The sequence below is a fragment of the Limanda limanda genome, chromosome 3 (genome assembly GCF_963576545.1).
Source record: "Limanda limanda chromosome 3, fLimLim1.1, whole genome shotgun sequence".
NCBI classification, from domain to species: domain Eukaryota; kingdom Metazoa; phylum Chordata; class Actinopteri; order Pleuronectiformes; family Pleuronectidae; genus Limanda; species Limanda limanda.
Window position 1 is genome coordinate 24679886 of NC_083638.1, and position 21132 is coordinate 24701017.

At 39.9% G+C, this 21132-nt stretch overlaps 1 protein-coding gene across 1 annotated transcript in view; it reads left to right on the forward strand.

Moving 5' to 3' along the window:
* The window catches only part of fam189a1 (family with sequence similarity 189 member A1), a 79167-nt gene that overhangs the window by 19178 nt on the left and 38857 nt on the right, over nt 1-21132 (forward strand). Inside the window, exon 2 of the mRNA XM_061068875.1 lies at nt 18151-18207. Within this exon, the coding sequence (XP_060924858.1) occupies nt 18151-18207 (57 nt within the window). The remainder of the gene's footprint in view (nt 1-18150; nt 18208-21132) is intronic.

Consider the following 21132-nt stretch of genomic DNA (forward strand, 5'->3'; position numbering starts at 1 on the left):
GCTTTAGCTTCATGTTGAATGAACAGATATGTGAGTGGTGCCTTAACTTCTATTTTTAAAGGTTAATTTATGCTGCCTTTACATACGAAAAGAGAGATGTCCATTTCAAACGATGTCACCATCATCACCCACATAGTTCTTTATACTGGCCTGGTTGTTAAGCAATACATCCACTAGAGGGCAGCACAGAGGCGAGAGTTTCCGACAAATTCTGTCGGCTGTTCTTTCCCTTCCCCAGGTGACTTAACATCATATAGATAATAAGTCTCTCCTCAAAAAGTTCCACTGTAGTTAAAATTTCTTCTTTGTGGCCTATGAATACCAAGCTTGAACTATTGGCCATACCGCTCCCCCCATGATTTCCAATGGTACTGCTCCGTCTCCATATTGGTAAGCTTTCAGAGATTGCGCACACCTAGGGAGGAATTGATCGCATCGGACAGAAAAGTGAATAAGTGGAACAACTTGTTAAAGGCTTGAATCTGTACATATTTAGATTGGTCGGTTTATTGGTTTGACGCTTCAAAGTCTGTGACATCAGACAAGGTGACACCCACTGCTATGGTGGAGGTGTTCACCATTTGGATTACAGGGATAATCCCTTTATTATTTGACATTATGTTACCTGAGACTGGTGTGACTTCTACAGGGAAGGGATTCTTTGACCTGTGTGTGTGCGCGCATCTTGTTTATATGCTGTTATCCATATATAGATGATGGTTTTGCCGTTTTCTCTTGTATTTGAGTTATTGCCTAAACGAAGACACGGTGATGGGATCTTTGCCTGAGATTTGATCAATAGACAAAATTACCGCAGCCTCCCTAAAGGCCAATATTGTTGTGTGGTAATGGAAATGCACTGCCACATGAGCAGCACTTTCTCCCAAAGTAATCCACATTGATTTGTGGGGCCACTTTGATAAATTGAGGGGGGTTTAGGTTTGTGTTGGTCCATCGCACAACGCTTGGTTCTCTCTGTGTGGTTGTGTGTGTGTGAGTGAGTGACTATGGATCGGTCTACAGAACAAGCCGCTTTAGGGCCGGGTGGGAAAAAAGTACCCAAATCATGAAAATGATCCAAACGTCATTCATTCTACGTATTGTGACTTTCTGACCACATTTTAAAAAAGAGTGAATCTTCACTTAGTAGATTCTTAGCTGTTATTTCCCCAATTATTTTTATATGCTAATGAGTAATGTGTGGGTGACCATCCTTATTAATATGTATGAAGGTGTGGGGGCTCATTTGTTCCTTCATTTATGGGGAGAATGACAGGTACTAAAATGCAGTTCATAATACCAAACAGAATAAATATATATTTTGTTGTTTAGTTTTGTACAGTGTTGAGCTCCCGTAGGTTGGATTTATATAATTTATCATCAGTGCAGCTGTAGTCTACTGTGTTTTCTTTCCATTAGCAGGAAGGTGTTTACAGAGATGAAGAGATTGAAATGCTCTGGAATTCAGAGCGTGCACGTAAGTCAGCTGACTTGTACCTTATGCATCAAGTGATGCTTTGTGCAGGTGTTTTGCAGACAACATTGTGGTGGGAGAGGAAATTAATTGGGTCAGGAATGCCCTTGAAAGTTAATCACACGACTGTGAAATTACAAAACGAGAGGGCAAACAAAGCACAACTGCGCACAGTGCCAGCAATAATGCTGACTTCACACAAAGCAGCGTCTTCATCAGTAACAAACTAAACAACTAATCTAACTAAGTAGAACCTTTGGCGCTGGAACGTGGGCTGGTCTGGGCCGGAGAGAGGGGAGAATGAAATAATCCCTTGTCATCAGGAGTGGGAAAATTATTACTTTTAGAAAAGGGGTTAAATACTTTATATAAGGGAGTCAGTATGATGATTAATGGGCTAACAAACAACACTTTAATTACAATTTCAAAGAGGATTAACGAGGAATGAGTCTGACATCATACCCAGGCTTAACCCAGTGTCTTACTCTTTAGGAACAACAGCAATGCTCACTACAGTCTATATTTAAAATAATTACACATTGTAATGTCTTAATGTTTTTTTGTGTGTAAATATTATAAATAAAATAAATGACACCATACAATAATTGTTATTCTTCCTACCAATTGTCATTTCACATCCTTTATGCAGGACTTGCACGTTTGCATTGGAGGCATCAACAGAAACACTGCTCATTCACTGCGTTGCCAAATTCCATTGTGGCTCTGTTGCGTTGCAGAAGTGGAGCAGAACTCAACTTTTCATGTGGCCATCGAGGCAGCAGCCAATCAAATCAGGTTTAAACAAACAGTCAAGCGCAGGCTAATCAAATCATGTTAAGGCAAAAAGAGAATACAAGCAGCAGGTGAACCTAGTATATGTTACCTCTCTGTAGCTTTGTATGGCATCTAAGCAAGAAAGCTGGTTGTGTTGTGGGCCAAGCATGAAACTGTGATTGTTGTTGTTGTGATGATCATGCCAGCATCTAGTGTGAGGCACGTCCAGTATATCAAACATAAATACAACTATAAGTGTGATTTCAGCGTTTCTGTTACCCACATATTTCCACCTCATGTCATCTTCCTCTGCACTTACTGTACATATTTATCTGGATATATATCCAGTAAACGTTTTGTTGATATACATGTATACTAATTACATTTATGGACTGTAAGATGAAGTGGCTGTACAAATTTGCTAAAATGCTTTTCTGGTTCATAGATCTTGCTAAAAACTGCCTCTGAGCAGAAACCATAAATCTTAATGCTTGGAGAGAGATGGAGCCTTCAGGGCATCCTCAAAGCAATATGATGGAGCAGCTTTCTCAAGGGATGTATTTCTTAGTAAAAAATGAAAACTCAGCTAGATGCTGAAGGAAAAAAGTAATTCTCTAAAGAAATGTATATTCAAACACAATGTCACAACTGTACAAGTGCATATACACCTTTCACATCCCACTGGATCAAATCTAGAAATAATTAAGAGTTGCAGTAATTTCATTTGAAGTCACAGTATCCAGCTCTGTTACGTTTATCTTCAGCCTTTGTCTTGAGGTGTGTTACGCTGCATTATCACATCTGAAGTGTGTATTCTTGTGTGGAAATCGGACTCGGCCGAACTGTTGATCTTCAGTGAGTTTGGAGTCGTTCATGATTTTTATGCTTTGATTAAATGATGAATGTGCTGAATGGACAACTGGGATCACATGAAGCAAAGTGGGTTCATTAGTTGTGATGAATGCTTTTCTCTGGTGTTGTCATGCATCTACTCTGGTAATTAGAGGGCTGGGAAACAGTTCACACCCCCATCACAGAGTTGGCTGTTTAAACACAATGTTTCTATACATTCATTCTTTCTGCTCTTTGTCATTATTGTTCTTTTGTAATGTTAATTGCTGGTTTGAATCTTGAGCTAAAACATTTCTGTCTTTTTACAAAAATGATTGAATCTTGTGCAGGTTTATCTCACAGTTCTGTTTTGTCTTTTAAGGCATCAACACAGTGTGATTCCATACATGGATCCAATAAATTTGGTGCGACATCAAGCTTGATGTATGTGGACTGTGTGATTATAACAGATGATTGGTTGGCTGTGACGCAAGTCAATATACAGTAATAAAACATAATCGATGTGCATCCATCTGCTCATCCATCTGTGCTGCTATAGTGGAACACAATGAAGCTAAGCATGAATTAAGCCCTTTGGATGTTTTATATAGAGGGGGAGGAGAATATGAACCTGGTCATGCCTGTCAGGCTTAGAGAAAAGAAGCATGATTCATTTTATTCTCTATTTCATGTTGAGTTCCAATTTGCTGATTAGTAGATTACAGAGCAACCGGTTAGCATTCATTTGGAATCACTCCAATACTCCCTCTCTCTTAGCTCTGTTTGGGCTCCACCAACTAATGCAGGCATTTATATGAATCCACAAAAAATACTGTGAAATACACAGCAACTGACAGAGCTTTAAAAAGGTGTGACATGGAAGCCCATAGCAGATGTAATCTAATGAACAGTAGAGAAGTAGGTACTGGATCAGTTTGAGGTTGAAGCTGAGGTTCAACTGGAGGTTTTCAAGCTGTAGCCTTCGAGCTGTCATCATCCAAAAAGAGAAAAGGTGCTACTGTATATCAAGACTACAGATGTTTGATATTCAAAAGGTGGTAGCAGAGCAGTGCATCACTTTGTGTTTGCTTTATTCTTGCTACAGTGAAGTCCTTGTGGGCGCTGTCGCCTGTCTCTTCCACTCTCTTCAAAGATTGTGTAGTGTTGCATCACATGAACTGCTTTTACCCCCGAGCGCCTGGTCGACATGTAAGGGAGAACATCACCCAGCGGCTGTTAGACAAAACTTCACTGGAAATATTTAAACAACCATGAAATTGCTCTTTTATAAAAGAAGACCAAAAGAACTGCAGACAAGCAAACTCACAATGGCTGATGTAAAAGTGATGCTGGTGTTGACACAGAACAATTTTGGTCTAGTTTTCTCAAAGTTTATACACTGGAAAAAATGAATATTAGTTTTCCAGAGTTTTGAGGAAAATCCCTTACACTCTTGTCAAATAATGACCTTTTCTTTTGATCACGTATTTTACATAATTATAAGGGCTTGAACCATCTACCTTGTGGACAACCAGCTCTACCTCCTGAGCCACAATTGCCCGAATGTGTGATCACTGCAGAGACAGATTTTCTGATAAACTCAGACAAATCACTCTTTAGGGCGTCAAGTTTCCCTCGGTGAGAGAAGAATCCTTTGGAGACGAACCCCTGCAGAAGTGATCACTAGAAGCTCCCATGTACCGAGTCGATGTTTTCATTTGCTTTCAATGTGAAGAAAACATGGATGCTCTAAACAATATGTGTTGAATTCATGTGTGCAGAGCATTTAAACAATTGAAAACTCCTTCCCATATTTGTATAACAACTGAGAGCAGATCGAAGGGATCAGGTGTGACAACATATGAATAATTTAAAAGGACTCTTGGCTAAAAGTGGGGCTTCAGGGCTTGTTTATAGGTTTTTATCCGATAACATCAGCAACTCTGCAATTCATGCATCAAAATCTTGTCAACACTGCGAGTTGTTGCCTTGTCTTAAGATGGTGTTCATGGTAATTTTCAAAGCAAATTATTTATCATAGTCATTAAATGTTTTTTGTTCATTTTATCTATAGATCATAATAATCTTAGTATTTTCAAGTTTTAGTTTCTACAGTGTAGTTGATTTTCCTTAAATACAGTGTGACCAATACACCCCACGTGTGCTCATAAAGGCCTGGTTAACTGATCACAGTCCCACTGGCATTAAAGCCTGTTGCTTTAATCAGGATTGTACAGACCAGCGGATGCCAGCTGCGTCAGTTCAGTGCAGTCATCACTATTTGGATGTGTTCGCTCTGCAGCAGGAAAACTGAAACCCACCAGCCGTCCTTTTAACTGTCACCCAAATTAAATTCTCCTCTAGATCACGGCTGGTGACACTTAGACAGTGAACTCGTATTTCAGGGAGATCTGTCGTCTGTCATCTGTGTGAGTCTGTGTGTGTGTGTGTGTGTGTGTGGTTGGGGAAATTACGAGGCTCTGCATGAAGCTTGAGGCCGTAATCGTTCGCAGAGGCCTTTCTCAGCGTTAATTGCTTCTTGACTTGAAAGAGTCGCGCGGCCGCCTCCTTGTGAATGACAGTTTAGGGATTCTCTTAGTTTGTTTTAATGACTTGCAGAGTTTGCGGCTGTGGAGCGATCAAGCTTTCCCAACGTCCCTGACAATGATGTACGGTGTGTCATGGAGACAGTCTCATTACTGCCGGAAGAGTTTGCATTACATCAGATGAAATATAATCCTGTCTCCTCATTTACAAACGCAACACATTTCATTTATTAAACCCAAACGAAAGAAAAAGAAAATTATATAGGTTGTATTCTGAGTATAAAAGAAAAACAGGGAGATTCATTTTCTTTGTTAAATCTGTAAATCCAGGAGTTTGTTTTTTCACTTCTTTAACAATGTGAGATAGATGTTTTTCAACATTTTTATTGGTTTTCCTGTGAATAATTCATCGGACTTCATGAAAAAATTGCAAATAACTAGTAGCGTTTAGGTGCTGCTTTTCTCTTTTCTCTCATAAAAGCATTTTCTCACTTTGTTCCTCTAAACTACTGTGAACTCTGGGTAAAGATAAATTCAAGGTGGAAATCCACATTATATTATTATATCTCTTTTATTAAAAGATTTACAAAAACCTGCAGCCACCACAATGAGGCAAACATTTACTTCTCAGATATAGCAGCAATTATCTGAAATATTCATGAAAAGGCTGGGGGATATTTTGGATATTGTGAGCCAGCTGATGCAGATGAGATGATAGAAATTACACACCCAACAATCCCCGACTCAACACACAAACACAGACTCTCTCCGTCCGCCACGCTCTCCTGTCAAATCTGGTTGGCTGCAGGGCGAGATTATCCTGTCAGCACAGGACTGAGAGCCTGATTCAGCTGTCGGTGTCCCTGCAGCTGAATCCAGGATGGATGTGTGGCTGCCGCACACCATCAAACGCTCCAGCCCTTCACTCCTGAATTATGATCGCTGCGGACCAGACATGCTTGTCAGAACTTTGGGTCAGACTACAGGATATTTTTGTCTTTTAAAGGCTCATCTATGCTTAAGGTTAGATTTGAATATGGAAACTGAAGGAACCCTCTGTCCATACTCTGCATAAATTGTATCTTTATTTGTGCACGTCTTCTGAAAGCTTATGGACGTTACAGACAAAACTGACCAGAATCCCAGGAAATTTTGGTGGGCAGTTCTGTTAATAGTTCAAGAGAGACGACCATTAGCCATGAGGAAGAAATTTCAACGATCTTTTGGAGGAGAGACTTTGCAAGTTGTCAACAATCTACAGACAGTATGATGTTTTCAACCGGGCACAGGGACAAACAGTCACTTTTGCCTCTTTCTTACGATGTACATCATCACAACCTCCGTCCTCTGGTGGATGCTTTGCTTTACAAACATGCCAACATAAAGAACGCATGAAAGTTTGGCAGTGACATTACATCATTTGAACCAGACGCATCTTTTTCGTAGCTGAAGGCAGCATAAACAAGCCTTAAGACCGGCACTGTGTCAAAGTCACTTATAGTCATAAATTATTGCTGTGTTGTGGTTGAGAGACATGACTGACCACACGATGCTCCCTGACCAATCACTGTTCTCCATCTTTTATGACATGGATGACGTCATCAGAAAAGAAACGCTCAAGACTGACTTCAAGGAACAAGATTGTCAAAAAACACGGTGTCCGAACTGGTGTGTATGTGGTCTTGTGCTCTGAAAAGTTACAAAAATTCCACTTTCCAGCACCAACCAAATCATTTCTCTTCACTTCACCATGTTTACATTTGTGCGCAGTCAGCTGTGCTCCTATTGGTCAACGTCACAGTGGAAGGTTAAATAAAATCGAACGCGCTGATCTTTCTGTTAGATATTGTGCAGCTTCCCAGATGTCCATTATTTCACCCCACATGAGAAAGAACAATCGATTGACGCACCCAGTGTCCACTGATCCTTTTCAAACCCACAGGCCAACCTGCATCTTCCGGGTTGGGGGATATTCTGGCTGATAAACTGAGTCTGATCCCAGCATGAGGCTGCGGTTTGGTTATTAGGTTTCATATTCATGCAAATCAGTACTTACAAATGATTTTACCCTTTTCTTCTTTTGTCTCACTTATGCCGATGAACCTGGTTTGACATTTCCAACAGTGACTGTTGAAAAAATCCTTATAAATAGGAAATGGAATGATATAATTCAATTCAGCCTCATATTTATGCATAGGAATCGGTTATACGTGAACCTTGAGGGATTTATTGTCTACCAGATTGATGAACTATAGAAACTCGTAACCGGCACTCAGCGCGAAGCATGAAGAACAAATCTTTCTCTGCAGCTGAGCAATGCATCACACCATCAGAGGAAAGGAGGAAATAGACATGTTATCATCTGTCCATCATTTAAATGTATTTCGTAATTGTAAATCTGTGAAGTGTCTACATCCTGTCCGTGTAAATTTGTTGTGTCTTCTTGTTGATTTTCTCTGCTGTGAAGATTTAACTGCCGGACGTAACAGATTCAGTCAAGCGTTGAAAGTCATTCCAGTGATGCAGTCGGCTCCCACTGAGCAAACATATCCAGATCATTGAAAGGAAACATCGGTGGATTTTTTCCTTTTTTTCATGCAGACATTCATTTGTTGCACAATCAAAGAAGCTCCTCTGAAATGAGAAGTGTGGTATGTATGTGTGTGTCTGTGTGTGTGTTTGTGTGTGTGTGTGTGTGTGTGTGTGTGTGTGTGTGTGTGTGTGTGTGTGTGTGTGTGTGTGTGTGTGTGTGTGTGTGTGTATTCATGCATGTGTGATTGGCCTTTGCGCAAGATACAGATTTGGATGATGATCTAAATCAGGAAGAGAAGCCAGAGAGAGTCATTGAGCAGCCTCTCCTCTCGTTTCCCTGTTGTCTCTCTGTCTCTTTTCTTCTCTCCGCTCACTCTCAACAATGATGCTTGTGATGCACAGAAACAGATCAAGAGTGTTTCACCCTCACCGGCTTCTCCTTTATTGCTTCAATCACTTGATCTGAAATGAAAGTTTTGTAGCAAGAAGACTGAGCAGGAATCTCACATCAGTAAGCAAAGCATGATTTTCATCTCAAGTTGTTGATACCTCTGCAGTTAACAATACATATGATACAGACTAGCCCAAAGGACATGAGTGGGATTTTTCATATACTAAGTAATCTGTGTTAAATACACTAGATCTCTCTTTAAAACTGCAGCGTGAATTCTTTCTCTCAACCTTTTAAAACTTTGTATTTCACCTCTACCAATGAGTTACCAAAAAACTACTGTATAACACAACCTCGGACCTTTGTGGTAGGATGGGTTGTGGGTCAGGAAAGAACCCATTGAAACGTTGTGTGCATCCTGATCAGGGGGCGGATCCAGGAAATCAAATTTCACTTTGGGAGATGGGCCTTTTCACCAATTTCCCAAGGATTCATTGATGGGTCTAGATTAAAAAATTGGAAAGTTTTAGAGGACTGAGTTTATGAATCTGCCTGATTACATTTGCAGGACTGTTGGGCCTTGGCAGAATATTGTTCCCATTTTCACCCATGTACTTTGTACAAGCAACTGTAGCAACAGCTCTAAGAACAAATCAGTCTTAGAGCATTCTGATGTTAATGCAGAGATTGCAACATAAGATCTGTGTTTCCCAAAAGCCAAAGTCAAATTATTACCCTTTAGACAGGTTGCAGTTAAATCACACAATGATTTTAAGATGACTTTATTTATAATATAATATTTTGTAAAGGCCTAAACAAATAGAATTTAAAAAGAAACATAAACATACAAAATGAATCTTATTTGCCTGCAATCACGTTATGATTGTTCTGGTTTGCCCTCAAAAACATTTCTCTTTTGTTCAGTGTGTAAATCTGACTTTAGTTTCTTACCCAATGTTTGTGCTTTATTACACATTGTGTACTTAATTCATAATATCTGTAGGAATGCACAAGCAGCTGTCTTAATTGATGAAGGATACACAGTTCACATTTTGTGAATATGCAAATGTGAATTAAGTGTAACAGACATTAAAAGATATCCTTATACAGATGATGGTTGTTGTGTGAACTGTTTGTTAAAAGATGTGAGAGTAACATTTCTCCTCTGTGCTCACTGTCAGGTTTAGTTTGAACAATATGAACTTAGAGTTATTCATCTCTCTTCCTCTCACTGGCATTGACAGACCCACTTACCAACTCAGGATTTGGGAATGAAGCTCAGAGCAGCGTCACCTTGAGCGACAACCAAGCATGTGTATCGCTTAGCAACCAGGGGAAAAATGTCTACTGGCCAAACACAAATTATTAAAATAAACTCAACGCTTTTATCTTTAATTAACAGAACCTTGTAAATGTTGTATGGAAAGATTATTATTATCCAGTTCACGTCAGGTAGACCTAGGGTCTCGTTGCTATGGCTGCAGCCGAGCAGGGCTGATTAGTGTAATATAGCTCTCACTGGTATAACTGTAATACCGACTGATTCACATTCAGAGGCATGTATCTGTCTCAATTCATGGATTCAGCCGAGGTGCTGGAGACGACCATGAGTCAAAGGAGAGGAGTGAAAGGTTGCTAAGGTGCCACGCCCCCAGGCAGCGGCAGTATCCAACCTGCTGTTGTCCCCCTGTTTCCATGGTAACGGCGGTGAGGTGCTGCTGAGCTGCAAAGTGGAGTGATGATATACAATGTGGGGGGAGGGGTTAGGAAGGAGAAGCAGGGGGTGGGTGGAGAGAGAAGTGAATACTGTAAGAAACGGATGAGAGGGAAGGAGAATGTGGAGGAGGACTGTGCGTGTTGATGGACAGCTGGAAAACAAAGAGGATAAACACACACTGATTGTATACATTAATATATAGAGAAGGACACACACACACACACACACACACACACACATTTTGCTGCTCATTCTTGGCCAGCAAATGTTGATTGAAGGTTATGGTTGAAATTGCCACACACACTCAGACACACACACGTCAGGAGATCAGCTCTCCTGATGCTACAGTTCACCTTCATTTGTCTTTCAGTTGGGGTCACGTACACATACAGCACACACACACACGCGCTTACAAATTAACATCTTGCCGAACAAGTACGTCTCTGCCTGTGTTGACCCTGAACTTCCCAGGCTCCCAGGTCTAGGTCAAGTAAATTTTTGAAATTTAAAACAACCAGAGTTGACCAAAGGGCTATATAATACATAAAAACTAAGAGATGCAAAAATGATATACGAACAATTAAATCAAATACAAGATGAAAGGCTAAAAAAATAATGAGAAACAACTAAGGTGAGTCAAAAGCCGAAGGGGACATGTTGTTCTTTCGTTAAACTGCTATAAGACTTCTCACAGTGGAAAGGGAGCAGAGAAGCTCAGAAATGTATTGTTGGGTTTTTACTGAATCATGTACTAGAAGCCAATTCCTATCTCATCCACACTGTCCACATCTAAACAGCATTATGTCTCTTCTTACTGTTTTAGTTCACATAGGAGAATTTACAGCTCATTAAGGATATACTGCACAGAGAGATGTACAGTATGAGCTTTAAACAAAGAAACTAAGTGGACTCAACAGGAAGTAAAATATAAGATCAATTAACCGACAGCTCCCCCATACAATCAATACATTTAATCAGCAGCTCTTCATTTCTTTAAAAGCCAGGATGGTGAGTTTCCTCAGATGAATTCTGTTCAGTCTTATTCTGCAGATTTACTCTGCCTGCACTTTACATAAAGCCCTTATAGACACACGCACTTCTGCACTCACATACACATACACACAGAGCTAGGCACACTCACGCACACACACACACTCACACACACTTAAACACGTGTACATTGTGTCAGATTAATTTGTGCTAAGACGCTGCAGAGCAGAAACACTTTCTTCTCTTGTCCAATAAAAAGCAAAAGTCAGAGAGTAAAATCGGGCAGTTTCACTTGAAAGAGAAGAACAGGAGAGGAACCGACACTCAGAGGGTTTGTGTGTAACGTGTGTGTGTCAGAGAGGTTTCTGGCCGGAGTGCAGTGTTCAATTTGACCATGTTAACCAGGGTTCCTGTAGTACATTAGTGCGTATGAGGTTCTTGTGCATCTTCTCGTACATGAGCCTGTCTGAGCCGGAGAGGGTCCCTGCTACTCTCAGCTGATGGGAAGTCATTATGGATCCTGGAAAATGGCCTGTGCACGGTAACCACGGCAACCACGCTGGCTCCATCCATCTTGGCTGCGATGATGTTTGAAAAACGGCCGGTTTTTCTAAACCCTCAATCCCAGTAATGGCTCCTTTGATTGGTGCCATGCATAAATGAATAAGAATAGGTCAAGACTTTGATTTAGGTCGGATTCGTGGCAGTTTCAGCTCTTGTGTATCTTTTAATTTCTAATCACTGGTACGAAGACATACACATCTCCACTGCTGTCTGTTATAACGTCTTCACTGTGGATGTAAGGATTACTCAATGGATACAAGACGCAATTAAACTAATACAAATAATGTTCAATAAAGAATTAAAGTGCATACATTTAATTTGTTTTACACATTCAATGATTTCAAATCGTAACATTTTCTATTGTGGTCTATTCTGTGCATACATCTCCTGCACATTGGTTCATCCGGGAACTGTTTGAATTAAAGAGGTAATCATCTGCCATTCCAATTTGAACAATTTTCCGTACTAAAAATATCAAAGAACTTTTACTCTTTACACTTTTACAGGCATTTGCTTGTATACTGAAGTTGTGCATTGTGTTGTGAATGCTCTATGTGTATGGAATTTGCTGTAGCAGCTTCACAGGCTTTATCTCTTAGTGGGCTTCTTCCATCCACAGACCCTGAAGGGCTCTTGTGCCTTTTGTCTGTCATCAAGCAGTTTGAGTTCAACCTCTTCACACTGACTTTGTAAAAAGTCGCTGATCTGTAAGAACTTGAATTATAGGTTTTTGTGTGTATTAATTGCTTTGTGGTGAAATGTCAGCTCTGTAGGGCTGTGCATGTAGGTGTTAGTAGAATATCAGAGTATTACATTCTTTCATGGCTGTGACACTGGCTGCTCTGATCCACTGCTGTGAAAAGCCAAAGCCTCGCTTTTATCTCCATGCTCCATTTACACTTGACTGTACTCACTATGTGTGTGTGTGTGTGTGTGTGTGTGTGTGTGTGTGTGTGTGTGTGTGTGTGTGTGTGTGTGTGTGTGTGTGTGTGTGTGTTTGTGTGTGTGTGTGTGTGTGTCCTTGTGGATCTGCATGCAAGTGAATTGTGTGTGTAAGTACACAGTAATATACACACAGAGAAAATCCTCACATTTTTCACATTAGTCCTGAAAGGTTGCTCCTTTAAGATTAATACATATTCACTTTATCACGTTGTAGGACATTTTAAAGTTGTTTTCCATCAGTGGTGTGTGACTTAAATTCCAGTATTTTTCAACTTGGGCCTTGTATACAAATGTTGGAGGAACATAACTTTAGGAATCGGTCCAGTCGATCGCCTTGGGCGGCAGATTACAATGTAATCCGATGGAGCAACTGCGACAGTCCACGGAATGTCCTTTAATACTTTTTTGGGGATTGAATTCTGATATAAGGCTCATTATGTTATCATGGGTTGTTCAAGTACCAGAATTCCCCTTTAAACTGATCTGCCAAATGATCTGATCATCCTCCTGTTAACTGCTATCATACATTGGATCTTTCAATATTATCTAGCAGTGGCTCTGACTGTTTCTGAACAAGATGCTGTATCTGTCAACAAAAAAACTTTCTGCTGTCAAATATTTACGGATAGTTCAGGCTTTCCTGAAAAGTATACTTGACCAAAACCTTTACTTCCACAAGATTTTCTTTATTGGTCTTCCATTTTTCATTTTCTATGTTTGATTTAGCAAGTTGAAATTTCCAACTTATTAATGAATTCAAATATTCTCTTGGCTTTATTTAATCCCACATATTGTACCACATCAACACATCTCATAGACTGACTGAAAACTGTTCGTATACCTGACAGTGCTAAATCCATAATATCAGGGTAGATGTTTCTAAAGGAAAATCCTGTATGGATTAATTTATGGCTTCATAACTTAGTTTGTTGAAGAATTTTTCTGGTTTCTGTAGTTTTTTTTTTCAACATTATAAATACCAGCAAATATGTATTCAGCTTTTTTTTCATTGTTTTAGGGATGTGTGTGTGTGTGTGTGTGTGTGTGTGTGTGTGTGCATGTCCATGTGTGTGTATGTGTGTTAACCAGGTTTCAGTGACTAATGCTGCTAAGTATTGCATTTTAATCCTTTTCTGGGAGCAGCCAAGTGGAAAAGCCACCAGTGACTGACAACCAGTAAATCTATCACGTGGTCTCTGGTCTCACATTATTACACACACACACACACAAACACACACACAAACACACACAGACACACACACACACACATTGGCTTTCACAGGTATGCAGGGGCACATACACAATGCAGAGCACAATGGAGGGACAGGAATGGTGGCAAGAGAAAAAAAGGAGGATCAGACAAAGAGAGAAATGTTGTCACTGCTGCAGTGAGACTGGATGACTCAACTGTGTGTGTGTGTGTGTGTGTGTGTGTGTGTGTGTGTGTGTGTGTTATGTCTGATTTCATCCTTGATAGCTGCGACAATGTGCCATGGCTGAGGGAAACGTGCACTTGAATGTTAAATATGTTTCTTTATAGCTACTCACATAATGATAGAAAAGAATGCAAGGTCCAGTACAACACCGGCACCACACTTCCACATCAATGCCATAAGAATAACAATATAAAACATGAAGTAAGTTGTGGGTTAAATGTGTCAGCACAAGATTTGACCTCTGTGGACTTCATGCAAACCCTCACGTAGCTTTACTGGAAGATTTCTGTTCTGTTCCTTTTTACAGAAGCATCATCATGTCCTGTGTTGTGTTTCCGGATAAAACTGCCTCATTCTGAGTGCAGTTTATAAAATGAGTAAACTGAAGCATCATATATGCAGGTTGTTACTGCTGGCAGTATCTCTGTGCACCACATTCAAGTAAACATGTGTTTCACACAGATAAATCACAGAAATACAATAAACATTTTTACATTTAAATAAGCACATTTAAATAAAACAGATGCCAACACGCCTGCAGTCCTGTAATCTTTTTGTGCCTCATAGTCTGAAGGTACAAAAACAGCTTTGAGTTGAAGTACAGAGGTCACACATCACACATATTCTTAATTCTTTAAGCCATTTAAGAATATAGTTAGAAGCTGCAGAGGAACATACATTAATTTGTGCTAGAAGGATATTCACATAAATGACTATCCTCATACTTATACAAAGTGATGATGATTTTAACTCTTCATGACCTCCTTTGCAACATCAGTCTGTGACATGTGTGTCGTACATCCCTCATTTTCAGCCTTCTGACTTTCTCCCCATGAAGCTATTTAAATTTCCCTAATAATAATTACATGAGTTCAGTTTCCTTACAATGCGGATTAATGAAAACCTCTGAGACTGAAATATTGGGACACATAACCAGGAACTAAATTAGGATATGACCTCCATACAGCCTTTGTGTATTTGCTCTCAAACAGCAGCAAGCACAGAGAGTGAGAGCCTGGTAATAGTAACACAGCATCCCTGGACTTGTCGCAGTGTGACACCAGTGTGCAGACTGTGTGTGCAGGTACCTGCAGCAACACAAGCCCCCTCTCCTGCTGCCTGATGCAGTTTGTAGCAGCAATACACACAGATGACAAAGCAGGGATATATAAACTAAAGTCGCTGTGCGTTTGGAATTACACTTGCACATGCTTTTTTTTATTTAAATGTGAAAATGTTTATTGTATTTCTGTGATTTATCTGTGTGAAACATATGTTTACTTGAATGTGTCTGCACAGAGATACTGTCAGACAGATGCCAACTTGCTTTAGTTGCACATCTCTGTCTCCGTTCCAACATCCACAGGAAATTTGAAGCATATGCAGCTCCTTGTTATTACGAAACTTACTAGTTTTTGGATCTACTCTTTTCGTTAATTAACTGCACTGTACACTATGTTTTGGTTTTTGTGACTACATTCCACTAATAGTGTATGTTAGCAAAAAGCAGACAGCTTGTGTAGAGGAAGAGGAGACATTTGCACATTGATGAGAATACAGATTGTCTCCGACAGAGCTGGACAGTGACATAATTGCACTCAGTGGACATTGTGGCCTACAGTCTTTATTCTGGTATCAGCATGGCTGCAACTAATAGTGACAATGAGTTCTTTCACATCAAAGAACTGAGTCAGTCCAATTTGAAGAAGAAATAAACCAATTCACAAAAGCAGAACCTGGACAAATTATCTTATACAGCTTATTGTATACACATGCAGCTCCATTGTTGTCCAAAACACATGTTCAAACTCAGAGAAATCTCCATTCTTTGGTAGTGGAACATTTCATTTTGGTCGCCTTTTAATTGCATCATATCTGCTTTACCGATGGCTTTGTGTGTGTGTCTGTGTGTGTCTGTGCGTGTGTGTGTGCCCTCAAATGAAATACTGACACCCCCATCACCAGCTCCTGTGAGTATCAAGGTGACTGAAAAGGGTGAGAGATTAACCAGAGAGAGAGGGAAACAGAAATGAGAGCGTTGGATAGGGAGTAGTGAAACCGAGTGTGTGAGTGCAGAGATATGCTGTGAGTGTGTGGGCGCCGAGCAGGAGCAGGAGATACAGAGAGGGAGTGTGGTTTGGGGAGAAATTGCAAAGGGAAAGATGGCAGAGAGGGAGAAGGTAGACATGAAGTGGACAGAAGGAAGGAAAGGGGGGGGGGGGGCAAGAAGAGGGGGAAATGGCGAGAGCATGTTGGTGTTTAATGGAGGGTGAAGAAGAATGAAAGACAGAGAGCAACCATGGAGGAATAGAGCACTGGAGGCTATGAGTACCCTTTGTTCACACACACATACATACACACAGGAATTCACACCTATAGGAGCCAGAACTGTAAAAATGCAACACCACACACAGAGTGAGGCGTGCTGTGAAAACCGATGTGTGTTTTCTCAAATATAAATTTAATCAGGTATCTCATTAGAGAAGAGATCCTGTTTAGAGTTAAATCCTTAAAATAACACATATAGTTTGTGCTACCGAGGGAGAATTACTTGGATTTGAAACAAACAAACAGATCAATATTAAATCTAAGTTAAAAATATATTTGAGGGAAGTACAAACTGCATATATTTATATATATATGTGTGTGTGTGTAATTTTTGTCACGCACATCTCATTCTCAGTGTGATTTTCTTACTTAATAAAGCTTCCGGCATTTAACAAATTATGAGGGAGCCAATTCCTACAATCCTCTTATTTACTTGCCAAAATCTGGCCCATGTGGTGACTCTAAATATATTTGATTTGTACCACATTCAAAATACATCTGTCAGCTATTAAAAAGATAGAATTAACAAACAAGTGTAACTAGAACATCCTGTAGTCTCACCGGGACCAACGTGTGGACTATCAGCTCATTTCACTCCCTGGCAGCTAACAGAGATGTCAGCACTGTTTACTGTTTAGAGGATCAGGTTGTTTAAGGAGTGAATCACAGAAGCTGGGATCACACTTTTAACATCCTAGTAAACTGTATTAAAATGTGCCATCACATTTATGTACATTATAGATTTAGAAAAGCTCACTGCATTCAGTTTTCTGTTATAAAACACCTCAAAATACAAGATCACATCCATTCGCTCTAAGATAAAGGGAAAATAAGCTGTGTTGTTGGTAGGTGATCATTTGCTTTTTACTGCTGAGGGTTGGACAACAGATAGGGATGATCGGGATGTCATCAGTTTTGCAGGTACGTATTGGTCATAAAACGAAGTAAGAGACGAACAGAAATTTTGACCCGATGGTGCCTGAATATGAAATGTGATCATCAGAGTCTTTACAGTTTATCCTGAGCAGAGGATAAATGCCTGTATAACATTTCCCGTCAATCCATTCAGTCTGGAGTCGATGATGTAACATCCGACTGGCATGAAGGAGATCCACAGATGGTTAACCTAGAATACATGTACATGTGTCATTAGATAGTTGGTTTGAATCTATTTCAAAGGGTGACAGCTGCCACAGCCAGTGTCCAAGTGTCAATCAGAGGATTTAGAAGATGTACGATCGTCTGACTGCTCATGTTCCTGCAAATATCAAACTTCTTTTCAGAGAGATCTCCTAATTTCCCCGATCACAGCTTATAAACTGGATGATTACAGTGATGTTTTGGAAGTTAAACTGCCCAAAAGTGCAAATAAAACATGACCTAGGTTGCAATTAAATTGAAAATATATCTTTTCAGCCAGTGTAACACATAGGGTCAGTGTTAACATGCATCCACTGGTGCGCCACTCAACTAACATCGGGAAATACAGAAAGCACATTCGGATGATGTGTCCACTAGGCGACACAGTATGGTTAGGGTAATGCATTCTGTCCGTTTCCGTTTCCACGCACTTGATCGTCTAACTCGGCTCTAACAGTGTCTTTCTTGTTTTTTTCTACCAGGTGTTGCTCTCGGGACTCATCGGAGTGGTGTCATGGAAGAGGCCGCTCTCTCTGGTGGTGAGTTTCCTCTGAACACCCACACTCACACTTATCTGATAAACTTGAACAAAGCAGTGACAGGTGAACAAGAGTCTTTTATTCGGATAATGGGAGCAATGGAGATGAGATGACGCACAAGACACTACTTACTCAATCCTGCGTATGATTATATGTGCATTAGTACATATAGACACTACATAATAATACCAATTCTGACACACACTTTCTTAACAGCCATAGACACTGTAACTGTGTTAACTTCGGAGTTCGTTCAGGCTGAGTTAAAGATCCCTGAATCAAAGCTCCAGTTTACTGTGTTTGCTCGGCCGCTGAGCTGGTCAAAGTCTTTTCACTTCTCAGTTATCATGTATCTGTCTGGACTCAAAAATCATTCAAACCCGAATAGCATCATTCTGGATTGAAAGCTTTGTGCCGCCGTGTGTGCAGCACTGTCTGAACTCAGATCGCACGATGTTGAAGCTTGGCCCAAACTATTAAAAGTGAGAGTTTTACCTCAAAGGTAAATGTAAGAATGTGAAGGGGATTTGCTTGTAAATGGTTTGTGATGTAACTTGGGACTTGTGTTAAAGTTGTCAAGGCATCTCATTCACGGAGGTAACTTTGTTTGGTTATGGGGATCATGCAACAAGAATGAATTGGTTCAACGACATTGATCAACACTGATTAATGGGATAAATTCATCATGTAAGAAGTGCCTGAATAAGTTGAAATTTACAGAAAAGGAAACAAAAACAAAAATTACCACAGCTGTATTTTCATAAAAGTTTTATACAAAAGTAAGTAGCCCATTGATGATTCAGACAATGACGTTTCATTGTCTGAATCAAATATTGGTTATTAATTTAATTCAGTTTAACATTAGATCAAATGTTCAAATTATTGCAAACAGTTGGCTGAGACTGCTTCCAAACTCATTTCTTCCACTGATTAATTATTCATCTTCACCAACAATGTTTTTTTATAGTTGTTAAAAAACATGGGTCAAGGTGTCTGCTCCTGAAGACATCTGGGATTCACTCTTAAATAACTAGACATCTATTAAATTTGAGAGCAAGTCCTAAACAATTGAATAAACCTGATTTGTTCTTCAAACGCAAAATAGGAGTCAATGTGCAACTTTCTATAAAAATACCTGGATTAATACGTTGTAAAATCAAAAATGATGCAGATTTGCTTTATATCTGGGTGGTCTCAGGGTAATATTATAAGAATAAAGCTTAAAGCAATTTTCGGCTTTGTGTCATTTTTAAGGAATACCAGAAGATCAGCCTGGGTTAACTTCATAAACATATAGGTTTCAGAAATAATAAAATACTTTAATAAATGTTTTTCCACTCAGATCTCTCTCTCTCCATGTATCTCTCAACGCTTCTGTCCTTTCAAAGCAGAGATGAGGATTGGGGGTAAATCATGAACTACCAGCCCCTGCCCAATTCTCTTTCATGCTCTCCTAATGCCATAAATAATCTTATGTAATTTCTGCAGCCTCACCACATCATGTGTCCCCCTCCCCCCTTACTGCATATTACTTGTCTCGCTCCCTTTAGTTTTATCACCTCGCTTCCCTGCCTGCCTCACATATACCATCCTCTCCCTCTTCCTCTCCTGTAATGTTAGACCAGAGGAAGCGATGTGAATCATTTTGGCTCTTAGGGATCAGAGGAAATATCCCATCGCCAAGGTGTCAGTGGAAATTGGTCACACGTTGTGCACTGTAAAAGATTTAAATCCTCTTACCTTTCATTCCTTTAAGAGCTTGACTTATTAGCTGGAAGGGTCCGTGCCAGCAGAGACACTGAGGTGTCAGTCCACAGTCGCTGCTCTCTGTCTTCAGAGTGGTCTAAAAGCTCATATCTGGGCTGCTTTTTATGACCGTTATTGTAGCATCTAATGTTCAGTCCTGACATGACAGCTTTTCCATTTCTGGCCTGGACCCAGTTCTGACTGGCAGGTGACTAATACACCGGCTGGCAATGCTGCACCAACCCATCTGCCAACTGTGGGTGGCCATGCTCTGAATCGTGATCCGTAATAACTGGAGATTCTCCAAACCGTTTAAGTATGTGCATCAAAGACTTGGTTTGCTTAGCTGGTGTAATTGAAAACGATGTGTGATCTGGGCAGGTAAGGATTTTACTCGAAGAATCAATTAAGTTCAGAAAGGATTGGTTGGATACGCAATTACTCAGTCAACAGAGGATTAATCAACAACTAATTTGATAACTTTTGTATTTATTTGTTAACTATTTTGAGAACATTATTATGTAAAAGTACCAAATGGTTAGTGTTTCCAAGTTAATTAGGGCCCGAGCACCAATAAGTGGGAGGCCCTATTGAAATTGTAAAGATTATTATTTGATGGTTTTCAGGCAAATTAATTGGCTTTTTGAGGGCTTAAACATTCTCAAATCGTTACCAAAGTTTGCAGAAAATTTGGAAGTGGTGAAAATGTACGTATTCTGGAGTAATTTTAATTCTAACGGGCCCGAGTACATGCATTTCGAAGCCTGTGGTGGAGAGAGCGGTGAATGACCAAGCGCACATCTCCGTGTTGCATGCGTTTTCATGTTTTTAATAGCACATAGGCGAAGGAGATATTCTTGAATAACTTTTTTCTGAAGGTGGTAGAGACTTGGAAAGTGGTTTTGTGAACGCTAATAAGGGTACGCCCGATAGATTGGTACCATCCCAGAGTTTGTACTTTAATTATCTCCTGCTTTTGAACCGTTGGTTGGTCAAACAAGCAACTTCAAACAAATAATTTAAAGGATTAGTTTGACATCTTAGATGATTTATCTCTCTCTCATGTCTGTTGCTTCAAACAGAAAAATAACAAGCAGCTGGTTAACTAAATTATCTTAGATGGGAAACTGGGGGAAACAACTAACCTGGTTCTGTCTGTTACAAAATCCGCCTTCAAAC